At 34.1% G+C, this 13,585-nt stretch overlaps 1 protein-coding gene across 1 annotated transcript in view; it reads left to right on the forward strand.

Annotated features, from left to right (window-relative positions):
• Positions 1 to 13,585, forward strand: part of LOC138695280 (uncharacterized) — an 815,404-nt gene that overhangs the window by 687,205 nt on the left and 114,614 nt on the right. Inside the window, exon 8 of the mRNA XM_069819716.1 lies at positions 12,682 to 12,774. Coding sequence (XP_069675817.1) covers positions 12,682 to 12,774 — 93 coding nt within the window. The remainder of the gene's footprint in view (positions 1 to 12,681; positions 12,775 to 13,585) is intronic.

The raw sequence follows: 13,585 nt of genomic DNA on the forward strand, positions 1-13,585 counted from the left end.
CTTGATTAGGTTGTGTGACTTCGTCCAAAATAGAATGAAATTCATTTGAAACCTCCATTTTCATTTCCTCTACATTCACATTTTGAGATTTAAAGTTATCACTAGGCTTCGAAACTTTGGACCCGATAGAGCAGTTCAGTGGGAAATCCTCATAACTGCGAACTGAGTATAGTGGTAAAGCGTACAGCGGGTGAAGGTACTGTAGAATGAATGCCAACAAATACGCAAAGGAAAACGCTCTGGATTTGGAGGTTCTGACGAATAATTTGGTTTTCATACAAATCTATTTTCAAACTGTGTCTGAAACTATTACACGGTTAGAAAAGTCAGAGCAAGAGATGCCGGAAGCCCTCAAATTAATTTAGAAAATGATGCAGAGAATTAATGAGACATCAAGTACACCGGATACTGAACGTGTAAAACAGAAGTGGAAATCAATTTTATGTAAAAATTACGGATATGGAACATTGTGTTACATAACAGCAAATTAGTCGACATAGAGTCACCCGAGAATAAAGGACTGTCTCTTAGAGACTGCAATGATGTTAGGTTTCTTCGTTTTGCTTCTATCACGTCATGCAACGTAGAGCGTAGCTTGTCACAGTACAAACTGTGTTTGGCAGATAACCGAAAAAGATTTACGTTTGAGACACTGAAAATGTATCTTGTAGTACATTGCAATTCGGTACTGTAACTGCACTTCCTAAAGACGACCAATAGGATAAATGAATTAATTAAAAATGCTACATGTTTATTTCCACCATTAACACTGTGTATAATTAAACACAAATGCTTATAAAAGACAGGAGAATAAATACTTTTCACATTCTTTTGAGATTGTCATTGTGTAATATATATTTACTTTCAGAATGTACATGTGTGTGTGTTTCCCCATACTACCGTACTCTATTCTAAATAGCAACGTTGTTACCTCAATACATCTCTACTCTTCACTACCTGCAGCGAGTCAACAACCTATAGTACGTGCCCGGTAAACTTATTGTATCGAATCCCAAGTCTCGAAGCCTGGTTATCACCATTCCCTACATAATTTAAAATTCCATTTTTTTCTTTCAATTTTGCCTCTTCTTCCTCCTCAATTTGAAGACCAGCCTTAGAAACAAAATCATCATCTTCATTAACTGATTCAGTCTTTCTGTGGGAAGTTTCTTTCGTCTCTATGGTTCGGCAAACCAAGTGTATATTTTTGCACATATTCCACTTTATACATGCATCAATACACGTACAATTAAATTTGTGTATGCATGCTTTGCAATACTCACACATCAGGGTACAAGTACAAGATGGCTCAATTAGTGTCACAGTATACATTTCATTGCCGACGATGAAAATACATTCCATGTATCTTGAGAAGGGACTGTAACACTTTCCGCACTCATAGACAGGGACTTTTTATGGCGCTCTCTTACATTTCGGAGTTTATTCATTATTTTTCCCTTCTCGAGCACAATCAAATGATCAAATAATTTGCGACTTATGAACCGCATTATAGCATGAATTGCTATGTCGAGCCTCTTTACCATTTTCCCTTTCAAAAACAGGTGTTTGACTATGCTATGAAGCCTTTCCAAATGCATGTTTGTGTTTATGCCGGCATTTTTTCTGTAGCAATAGGCCCAAGCCAAGTCAATGACCTCTAAGTAAGTAATCTTATAATAATTATTACTGCTGCCGTAAAATCTTTTACATATATTTGGTATTATAGCTCATCTAGTTATTACGAATTATAATATTGATCTTTCTATTAATTTTCAATGAATGATTAAAAATCATACCCAACTCATGACTTATCTATTACGAAATTTATCGTACATTCCACTACATTCACAATCAACGAGCATTTATTCAATATCTCAACTAATTACACCCAACAGTAATTCTTTAACATAAACAACATTTTAACGAGTAATCTTATAATAATAATAATTATCTGCGTCTCTATATAATAACTTGTCTATATTTGCATTTATTATTATCTCTTAATCTCTATTTTCAGGTGAAATAATTACAAAACACACAACATCAACTACGAAAACTATCTTGAACTTACGACAATCCCCAGCCATGATTACTCTAAATATTTTATTATCTTCATTATAAAATTAAATTTTAACATTGACTAATTTAATCACTGTATATCAATTGTAAAGTAGTCATCAGCGTCAAACAACATTCATTCAAATGCCAACGGCCTCTCTAAGCGAAATAATTACAAAACACAAGAACATTAACTACGCATACTATCTTGTAACTTACGACAACTTTCAGCCATGATTACTTTAAATATTTTATTATCATCATTTTAAATTTAAAATTAACATCATTGACAAATTTTAAAACATTGTATATTAATTGTAATATGAGCTATATGTATAAAATAAAATATTCGTCCAGTCTAAGTTCAAATTCAAAGATTATCTCATTATTCATCCTGTTTCATGTTATATCTACATAAAGCTCATGAATTTCATGTACCACATATATTGTTCTCTATTTTCCTTGTTATTTGCATAATATGTTATCATAGGTCCAGATAATGTTTTGTTATATCTGAAGATGCCCTAAACGGCGAAAACGTTCATATATTGTTATTAAATAGCAAATAAACATTTGCAAGTTTATATGCCTTAAGATTGAAATTTATTAAATACTTATTAATAACCAAGCCTGACAGTTTTTTAGGTAATTGTTTTTAAATATAGTCCAAAATCTTGCGTTTCTTCATCTTCGCACATCTCATTGACCATGATAGGCAACATCATTTCGAACGCGTTTTCATCTAATTCATTATGTGAAGCACAAATTTTAATATACGTCTTTCTTCTTCTCTTAATTCTTTATTTTGTCTAGTCGTCTTTGCCACGCTCTTTTGACATGTCAGCTGCAAACCAACACCTTTTCGCAGTCGCTCAGAACGGTTTTCAAAGAATTGTAAAAGACTTCGGCCATGTCAGTCATCAATATCTTAGTGTCAAAGAGCGTATTCCGAATCTCAGCGCTGAGCAATCTGATGGCATAACGGTGTTCCGAATTTCACCGATGGAGTCACTGATGCTCCACCGGTGTCGCACCGGTGCCATCAGCTTGCAGAGGTGGTGGCAGTCTCCATCAGCCGCCATCAGTGAATCTGATTGGTTGTTGTATAGGGAGGGAATTAGCAGGCGAATGACATCGTGCAGTGTTGTGTCATGGCGGTGTGTTCTGCTTTGGTTCTGCTGTATTGTTTGTCATGAGCACAACGTAAAAACAATATGTTAATGGCTTATGAGCGAACATGTCAACGGACCAGTTATTACTACCGGTTCAAGAAATAAATTGTTTATGCTCTCTTTTCTTTGAACGAGATGGCAGTACGGAAATTTCACAAAATTTTGCTAGCGTAGCACAGACAACAACTTATACAGTCGCCATGACAGCCATCGATCCTTCCAGCAGTTTTGTTCCTATTTCGCTGCAGCGTGACGTCATTGTTGTCCACCGGTCCGGTGAGATTCGGAATACGCTGAATGTGTCCTACTTTCTCTTTTACAGCCCTTAGAAACACGTCTAGACCGGTTTGGTCATTTCTGTTTGAAAAGTAAAATCCACATGGGAATCCTTGTCTCATGTCATCGAGAACTAGCAGTGTTGTCATTTCATAACTGTAGGCGTTTGTTCCATGAGTGGAATGCATGCATATACAGTCAGTGCCATATTTTTTAAGTATCTCTGACTGTGCCTCTGTCATAATGCTCAGCATGAAATCTTCAGTTTCTAATTGAGGATATTCTGCCATATCCACTCCCTTGCTTTCATAGAGAATAACGCAACTTTTTTTCATCGTTTCTATTTTCTTTCTCTACCCATGCCTCGACACTCGGCGCGTTATCAGAATGGCGTACAGAGTCGCTGTCTAAACAAAATTATTTTATTATATTTCGTAAATCTTGCTTTGTAACAAGGTGTTTCCGCTTGATTTCATCCTCGACAGAACTCTGTACGTCATCTAAGATAGCTTCAAAAGGTACTTTTGCGGCTATTTTTGATGCTATATTTTTTCTTTCACATGAAGGTAAGGTCAAATGAGCTAGTTCCATTTTATGCTCAACATGGGTTATACAATGATTAACCCGCACACTTCCATGATTAAAATGTACTGCCTTAATTCTGGCAGAGCAATAAACATTGATTTTTTAGGATCCCTGTACTTTAATCTCTCTCTGTCTTTTGCCTGGAGATGAAACTTTACTTCTGTAATTTCCCGAACGGTGACATTGATAATAAATAATTTCTTTGTCTTCATACGTACTTCCAAGATAGATTTTTGACATATGAAGCTGTTTCTTGCTCCTCGACACTTTTTTTCCACTCTTTGAAATGAATAGAAGTTTCGAATTCTAACTCCTTAGTTTGTAATTTTATATCATGCACTCTGGGAAGGTGATCACTGAAGTCAGTAAATTTTTTAAATGTATTTACACGTATAGCACACTTCAAAGCTGTAGTTTTGGACGATTCTTGGTCCGTACCAGAGTACCCAGAATGTACATTGTTGTAGTGTCTTTTTAAGTTGAATCTTTTATTAAAAGTCTTGTCAAGCAGTTCACACGTGAACCAATTAAATTTGGACATCTTGACAAATAAGAACGCTAAATAAGACTATATACACACATACCCAACTATATATATATATATATATATATATATATATATATATATATACCCACCGCAATAACTACAATGAAACACGAAATTAAATGTTACAAAAATTAAACCACAAAAACATAGCACGAGACTCAAAACAAACTCAAACACAACCCGCCAGTGACAACTCCAGCAACGTAGTGAGAGTAAAGCCGAATTACGCATGCGCGGAGCAGAGCAGCCTAGGTGCCGAGAACGTCGAGTACTGAAAATTAGTATTATATTTTCTGAAAAGTTTCATGACTTAATCCAACGAAACATCAGACATGGTATGAAATTAAAATTTTCACATTAAGAATTTAGGAATACTTTCGAACGTAAATATCTAGGTTATGTTCATTATATTAAAATGAGATACCTACTCTTTTAGAGATCTATAAGATTTGGAATTTATAATGTAACCACAATCTAGTATATAGAGTCACGAAGCTCAATACGTAGGGAATATGCATCCATAGTTAGTTGCTAACCACTAGGATCGCTACTATCGCCTCATCACAGACAATGCGAAATAGTACCGGTGCAGTCTATTGTTCCTAGTATCCTCAACAACTCAAGCTTCGTGACTGTATATACTAGACTGTGATGTAAGCGCAAATAAAAATGACAGTAATATTATGCAGACACCTAGATGTGATATTTGAGGGACGGCGAGAGGTTGTAGTGTTTTCTGTTTAGCTATGAGATTATAAAATTCGTCTTGTATCTTAGGTAAGCACATATCAAGGAGGTTTAGACTCGGTTGGTTGAAGGGATCCTCTGACAGACCTTCATGTGTGTGACGTTTATTTGGCTGTGAATGTGGATGGTTTGAATAATATTTTTATAGGATGGAGGCTTCATTCTTCCGTTCATTGATCACTGCAAACCCAACATTCTCTAATCTTTCCTATTTTCTGCCTTTCTGTTTGTCTCCTCATATGATCCATATATCCTAATGTCGTCTATCATCTGATATCTTCTTCTGCCCCGAACTCTTTTCCCGTTCACTACTCCTTCCAATGCATCCTTTAGTAGGTAGGTTCTTCTCAGCCAGTAACCCAACCAATTCCTTTTCCTCTTCCTGATCAGTTTCAGCATCATTCTTTCTTCACCCACTCTTTCCAATAGAACTTCGTTTCTTATTCTGTCTGTTCACTTCACATATTCCATTCTTCTCCATATCCACATTTCAAATGCTTCTATTCACTTCTCTTCACTTCGTTGTAATGTCCATGTTTCTGCCCCATACAATGCCACACTCCATACAAAGCACTTAACTAGTCCCCTCCTTAGTTCTTTTTCCAGAGGTCCGCAGAAGATTCTTCTTTTTCTATTATAAGTTTCCTTTGTCATTACTATCTTCCTTCTGACTTCATGGCAGCAACTCATATAAGGCCTACTGCTTATAGTACACCCCAAGTATTTGAAGCTGTCCACTTGCTGTACTGCCTCATTTAGAATTCGCAAGTTTACCTTCTTTACTTTTCTTCCTATTACCATGGTCGTCGTCTTATTTGCATTTGAGGAGGATAGTATCAAGGTTAGACAACTCCTTTTTTTTTTCTTCCGATTTCGAGATATCGATTGTTTCTCATAGAATTTTCTATGCTGAATTCCATTCTGGAAGGTTTATGTTAAAAAACGGACAGAACACAGCGAAAATAGCACTTAGTTGTGCGCTTTAGAATCAAAATGTAGACAACTCCACTGTGGCTTGGTTTCAAATTAGGTTAATTCCTTCAGTAGCCAATGAGAAGCCCACATTCGTACCACCTTTTCCCATCACGCATAGCGAATCCAATATGGCTGATTGTTTATATAATCGGCTTGTGGATCAATAAGATATAATGTTTTACGTTAATTTTCTTTCTAAAATTATGTTGCATCGTTATTTCAGTAAGAATATGAAGTTCATGTCAAAGACGTTCCTCAAAAGGAAGCAAGGAAGCTTCCTTTGGTTTCAAAAACAGAAAACTCCACTTTAAATATGGCTTAATTTGGTTTCAAAAACAGGCAACTCCGTGACTTAGTTTCAGAGATGGATAACTCCACTTTTTAAACTTAAATTGCGACCTGAATATTAATTTTAATCACATTTTGAGACTAAAAAATTTTTTCTATGACCCATGAGAATATTAAAAAAAAAAAATACGTATAACGGTGACATTGGTTTCCAAGGATCTAGTTTTTCGCCTCTCCTATAAAAAAAGCAAAAGTGGAGTTACCCAATTTCTATACCAAGCTCTATTCATTTGTCTTCATCCCATACTGCTCACAGCTGTCATTTAGCTCCATTAGTATATCCCTTACTATCGACTCCTCTTCTACTAACGCCATATCATCAGCAAATCTTATGCACGTTTTGATGGAGGCATATTGTCAGATTATTACTTTATTTTGAAATCGATGATTATTCTTCAGTAAATAAATAAACAAAACCCAATGCATCAGGTTTAAAATATTGGACAAGGATTTTCTAAGTTCAGATTAAAAATTAGACTTTTATTTTTTTAAGGAGTTCACTAAATTTAGCCAATGGAAGATCAGGAACAACCTCACATTCAAATGAATCGCTTATTGTAAAAATACTACAGCCGATATTTTTTTTACAAAATTCGTTTTTTTGTGGATTTTGATTGCCAGCATGAATGCGCATTTTTGACATAAGAACCTTATATCTAGCATGACTGTAACATGTAAAAAATGGGACAAGAAATTTGCATTTAGTGTAAAAACCCCACAACTAACAACACATATGGTATTTCTCAAATAAACTAGTCTGCCACACTAGCTGACAGCAGCACTGTCGCACCCAACAGCTGATTTCAGTCACAGCCGGATCAGTGTTTTGTTCTGTCTGTTGCTGATTAAGTGTTGCCCTTACTATTATTATCTGTTTTGAGTATTTTGTTACAAGATGGTTAGTTCAAGTGATGAAAATGTTGCTAATGAGGATTATTGAGAACTCGTCTGAGTTCAAGGTAAAACGAGTCACAGCTAATGATGTGGGAACTTCAAAGCTTGGTGGCGAACATTTTATAAGCTATCTAGCATGTCTGATTCATCTTATGGCCGTGGTGTACCAAAGGATAAACAGATACATTTTAAAATTTCTAAGGTGAATGAGTTTTTTCACTGCCATGAACGAAAAGGTAAAGTTCTTTGTAAAGAGTTCATTGACAGCATTGTACCGGCAGAAGTATTCACCATTCCGAATTCCTGAGAAAAGTGTTTGTGCTAAAAATTTACCGTTTAAACTGCCGACAGACTAGCTTATAACAGCTCGAGGCTACCAATCGATGTTAAAAAATGGAGGACCATCAGGGGGTAGGTACAGCTTAAAGGAGTAACATTTTTGAAATATTCAACATTTTTTTACCTCCATTACTCTATCTTGTACAATAATGAAAATTAGTATGTGTAAAACACTGTCCTTCTGCTATACGATAAACATATTTTCACGATTAAAAAAAATTATATATATATTTTTTTTTCAAAATTCAAAGTTCACCGTGCAGTGATGAAGCATTTCTCTCAAAACTCAAAAGGTATCCAACATTCTGTGATGAAATTTTTGTGTGTATTTATGCATGCCATATCTACAATATGTTGCAAAATCACTTCTCTACCTTTGATAGATTGTCTGATAAAAATAAATTCAGTTTTAAAAATGGTCAAATATTTAACACAAAATATATATTGTTTATTAAGAAATTTAGTTGAAAGAGCATGATATTTAAACATGAGTTACAGCAATAAAATAAAAGAGAGAGAACGTGAAAAAGTTAACAAGTTTGTGAGTTATGAGGGAAACATTTCATCACTGCAAACTGAAATTTGAATTTAAAAAAATATACGTACATATTTTTTAATCACAAAAATATGTTTTCATATAGCAGAAGGATATTGTTTTACACATACCAATTTTCATTATTATACAAGATACAGTAATGGAGGAAAAAAGTGTTGAATATTTCCAACCCCTTAAGAAGATTCTGCAGTACATACTGGATGAAGTGAAAGATTTCTACACAGAACTGTACACATGGCCTACCACCAACAAAGATAGTAATGACAGTGGAAGCGAAGTCCTGATAAGAAAAATATCTGTTGCAAAAGAAAAACTGTAATTTTTTGTGATTTTATACTGTAGTTTTTACAAAGATTATAAAGTTTGTTCATACTTTCTTTCATTCATTCTGATACTTGGAAAAAGGCAATGCTTTGCTTAGTTACAGTTTGTTTGTTGGAAAAACCCAATAACATCATAATTAATTTATTTTTGAAGGGGGGGCTTTATATATCGGCTGTTGTAAAACACAACTAATGGTGAATAAACCTCATATTTAACAACTACTTATTAAATACATTTTGACAATAAAATAAAGGTAATGAAACTAAACAGTTTTTATTGTTTTCCCAAAAATTTTGTTTTTGTCATTTGTGGGGTTTTAGATATAAACGATTCAAATTTACATAGACTATTAAAATTCGGGTATATATTTGAGAATACATATCTGAGTCATACACATTACAGTGCAGATTTCTAAAAGAATTGGACTTGATGAAATAACCGTATCCCTGTACAGATGCCTGGGTAATCTCCTGTGTGCAGGATAATTGAATAGTGGAGCTTAGTAGCGGATGCTGGGCGTTGCGCAGATGAATGATAACGCAAGTTATAGCACCCGAACTATAGCAAACCTTAATCCCTGAAACCAATTACCCGATTTCAAAAATTCCGCAGCGAGAACAAAAACTGGTTCAGCTCACCACAATGAAATGGAAAACCTTTCCGAGCGGAAAATAGGTTTACAAATCTCATCAATAAACCAACACAAATATATATTTTTTTGCGATTTTATGCTGAAATAAACAGCACCAAGTGGAATTAAACTACCGTAACTTCAACATAACATTTGTAAAGGGTAACTCACATGAGGAACATTTATTGTCAATAATTTCATTTTTATAGGCAAAGTGTGAAATTGTGTGCCTAAAAATATTATTTAGTCATTGTGTGAGCTATCACAATTAAAAAACAAACACAGAAATCGATGGCTTTTAATATGATTTCTGATTAAACATTTAACGCGGTTGGAAACAAATCTGTTTCCAGCATATGACAAAGATATCACTGTTAAAAATTTTTTAAGGACACTGGATGGTTACAGTGTTCCTTAGAGTGTTTATAAATAAGAATGTTTTTAACATTTTTATTTTTAACACTACGAATATAATGAAACTCTTCTCAATATAAAGCAATTTAAGAATAATTTAATGCTTATAGTACAGGTAAACAATATTTTGTCACACGTTTGTTATGAAAAAAGGGTATTTTTTCCGGAACTGAATTCTGATTTTTTTGTGCACATACTTGAAGTGTACTTTTGTCAGATACTGTTTCATCAACGACTATAAAATTATTATTTTCGTGGTAAACAACATTTCTGACCATTTAAACCTAAAATTTGAACATATGGTCACATATTAGTGGAAGGGACAATAATTTTATCTTCTTCAGAAATCGGTTTTGTAATAAATATAATGGTTTAAAAAGTAGGAACTAAATCAAATTGATTTATAGTCTTAGCTAGAAATTGTAGAATTTATCCTCCAAATATGCAGTAAGTGTCGTTAAGGTATATCAAGTAGTTCCTGTTAGACGGGAACCGTAATATGTGCAAGAAAATCAGAATTCAGCCTCTGAAAATACAGGTTGAACCGTACGTAGTATCATTAATGTCAGGGGTTATTCTTTGAAATATTTCAAACACAAAATATCTCATAAATTTTGCTCGTTTCTGCTTCTTTTTTAGAATAAAAAATATCTTATATGAAATAATGTATCATAGCGTGTTTTAGGAAAACCATTAATTTAATTCCCAATATGTTCAGTCAGTTTAAGAGAGCGGTGTATTACTATTACTTCTACTGTTACTACTACTACTGTTATTGCTACCAGTACCACTATTACAACTGCTACTACTACTAGTATTACAACTGCTGCTACTATTATTGCAACTACTACTAGTATTCTTACAACTGCTACTAGTACTGTTACAACTGCTACTAGTACTATTACAACTGATACTAGTACTGTTACAACTGCTACTAGTACTATTACAACTGCTACTACTACTATTAAAATTGCTACTACTACTATTACAACTGCTACTACTACTATTACAACTGCTACTACTACTGTTACAACCGCTACTAGTACTATTACAATTGCTACTACTACTATTACAACTGCTACTACTACTATTAAAATTGCTACTACTACTATTACAACTGCTACTACTACTATTACAATTGTTACTACTACTGTTACAACTGTTACTACTACTGTTACAACTGCTACTAGTACTATTACAACTGCTACTACTACTATTAAAATTGCTACTACTACTATTACAACTGCTACTACTACTATTACAACTGCTACTACTACTATTAAAATTGCTACTACTACTATTACAACTGCTACTACTACTATTACAACTGTTACTACTGCTGTTACAACTGCTACTAGTACTATTACAACTGCTACTACTACTATTAAAATTGCTACTACTACTATTACAACTGCTACTACTACTATTAAAATTGCTACTACTACTATTACAACTGCTACTACTACTATTACAACTGCTACTACTACTATTAAAATTGCTACTACTACTATTACAACTGCTACTACTACTATTACAACTGCTACTACTACTGTTACAACCGCTACTAGTACTATTACAACTGCTACTACTACTATTACAACTGTTACTACTGCTGTTACAACTGCTACTAGTACTATTACAACTGCTACTACTACTATTAAAATTGCTACTACTACTATTACAACTGCTACTACTACTATTACAACTGCTACTACTACTATTACAACTGCTACTACTACTGTTACAACCGCTACTAGTACTATTACAACTGCTACTACTACTATTACAACTGCTACTACTACTATTACAACTGTTACTACTACTATTACAACTGCTACTACTACTATTACAACTGCTACTACTACTACTATTACAACTGCTACTACTACTATTACAACTGCTACTACTACTATTACAACTCCTACTAGAATTACAACTTCTACTAGTACTATTACAACTGCTACTAGTACTATTGCAACTGCTACTACTACTATTAAAACTGCTACTACTACTATTAAAACTGCTACTAATACTATTACAACTGCTACTACTACTATTACAACTGTTACTACTACTGTTACAACTACTACTACTAATGTTACAACCGCTACTAGTACTATTACAACTGCTACTACTACTATTACAACTGCTACTACTACTATTACAACTCCTACTAGAATTACAACTTCTACTAGTACTATTACAACTGCTACTAGTACTATTGCAACTGCTACTACTACTATTGCAACTGCTACTACTACTATTACAACTGCTACTAGTACTATTGCAACTACTACTACTACTACTACTACTACTACTACTATTACAACTGTTAGTACTACTACTACTACTACTACAACTGCTACTACTACTACTGTTACAACTACTACTACTATTACAACTTCTACTACTATTACAACTGCTACTATTACTATTACAACTGCTACTATTACTATTACAACTGCTACTACTACTATTAAAACTGCTACTGCTAAGTCTGCAACTGCTACTGTTACTACTACTACTACTATATCTTCTACTCCTAATACTAGTGCTATTAATTCTACTGCTACTACTACTATTGTTACTGCTACCACTACCACGACCATTGTTACTACTACTACTACTGCTACTAAAATACGAGTATAATTATGTACCTAAAGAAATGTTAATTTCACTTTTACAATATTAGATTAAGACTTTAATTTGTCGTTTTAGAGAAATCATACAAGTGGCTTGGAAGCAAATGCTATCCTATTTCCTTCATATCGATGCCAACACTGTTGTCAGTACGAATTTTGTTCTCTCTCTGCAGCTGTTTGCGAGCCACCGTGTCTCAATGGAGGAGTGTGCACGCGTCCTGGTGTATGCTCCTGCCCCTCAGGCTTCCTGCAACCCCGCTGCTCCCGTAAGTACAACCTCAACATGCGTGCTTGTTACTGGTACTGTGGCTATTGTATTTTAGCTAGTCGTCCAACTTGAAGTCAGCTGTCATATTATTGTAACTGCCCGTTCGCACAATATACAGAATATAATTCCTATACGAGACGGCGTCAGGAAGTATATATTCATTTTTCAATAGAGATCTTGCACTCAAAAGTTAATATCACCACTTTTACAAATTTTGCAGGACATTCAAGGAACGAATGTCTTCAGAATTAATAACGGTTTTTCTAAGAACAAATAAAAAAAAACAATAACTTTTTTGTGTCAGATTAAGGTATTTCATCTCTTACGTGAATCCTATTTTGTAAAATAAGAAAAAACTTAATGATTTATTAAAGTAAATATTAGATTTGAAGAGTCCACTGCAAGAATGATGGATGTCACTTGGATTACATTTTGCAGGAGAAGCAATTGAAAGTTTGAAATGCTTAGCGCTCAAAGCTTAACTGTGATTTTCCGATCATTACTGGATAATGACTATGAGTGTTAATGCCATATAACTCTGTATGTACATTCTATATGTCTTAAGCTATGCATTGACAGTCTTGGTTCATTTTAGACAAGAAAATAACATCCATCATTCTTGCAGTGGACTCTTCATTAATTAAGTTTTAAAAACCAAGAATTAAGTTTTTTGACACACTTATATGACAACTGTTGCTGTTCATAATACATTATTGTTTTAAAAGTTCTTCTTTGCTTTACGTGTACTGAAAAAATATTGTTAGGATTCACATTTCCGTAGCCTACGAATATCGCAAAGTTGTCATAGT

The sequence above is a fragment of the Periplaneta americana genome, chromosome 2 (genome assembly GCF_040183065.1).
Source record: "Periplaneta americana isolate PAMFEO1 chromosome 2, P.americana_PAMFEO1_priV1, whole genome shotgun sequence".
In the NCBI taxonomy this organism is placed as follows: Eukaryota; Metazoa; Arthropoda; class Insecta; order Blattodea; family Blattidae; genus Periplaneta; species Periplaneta americana.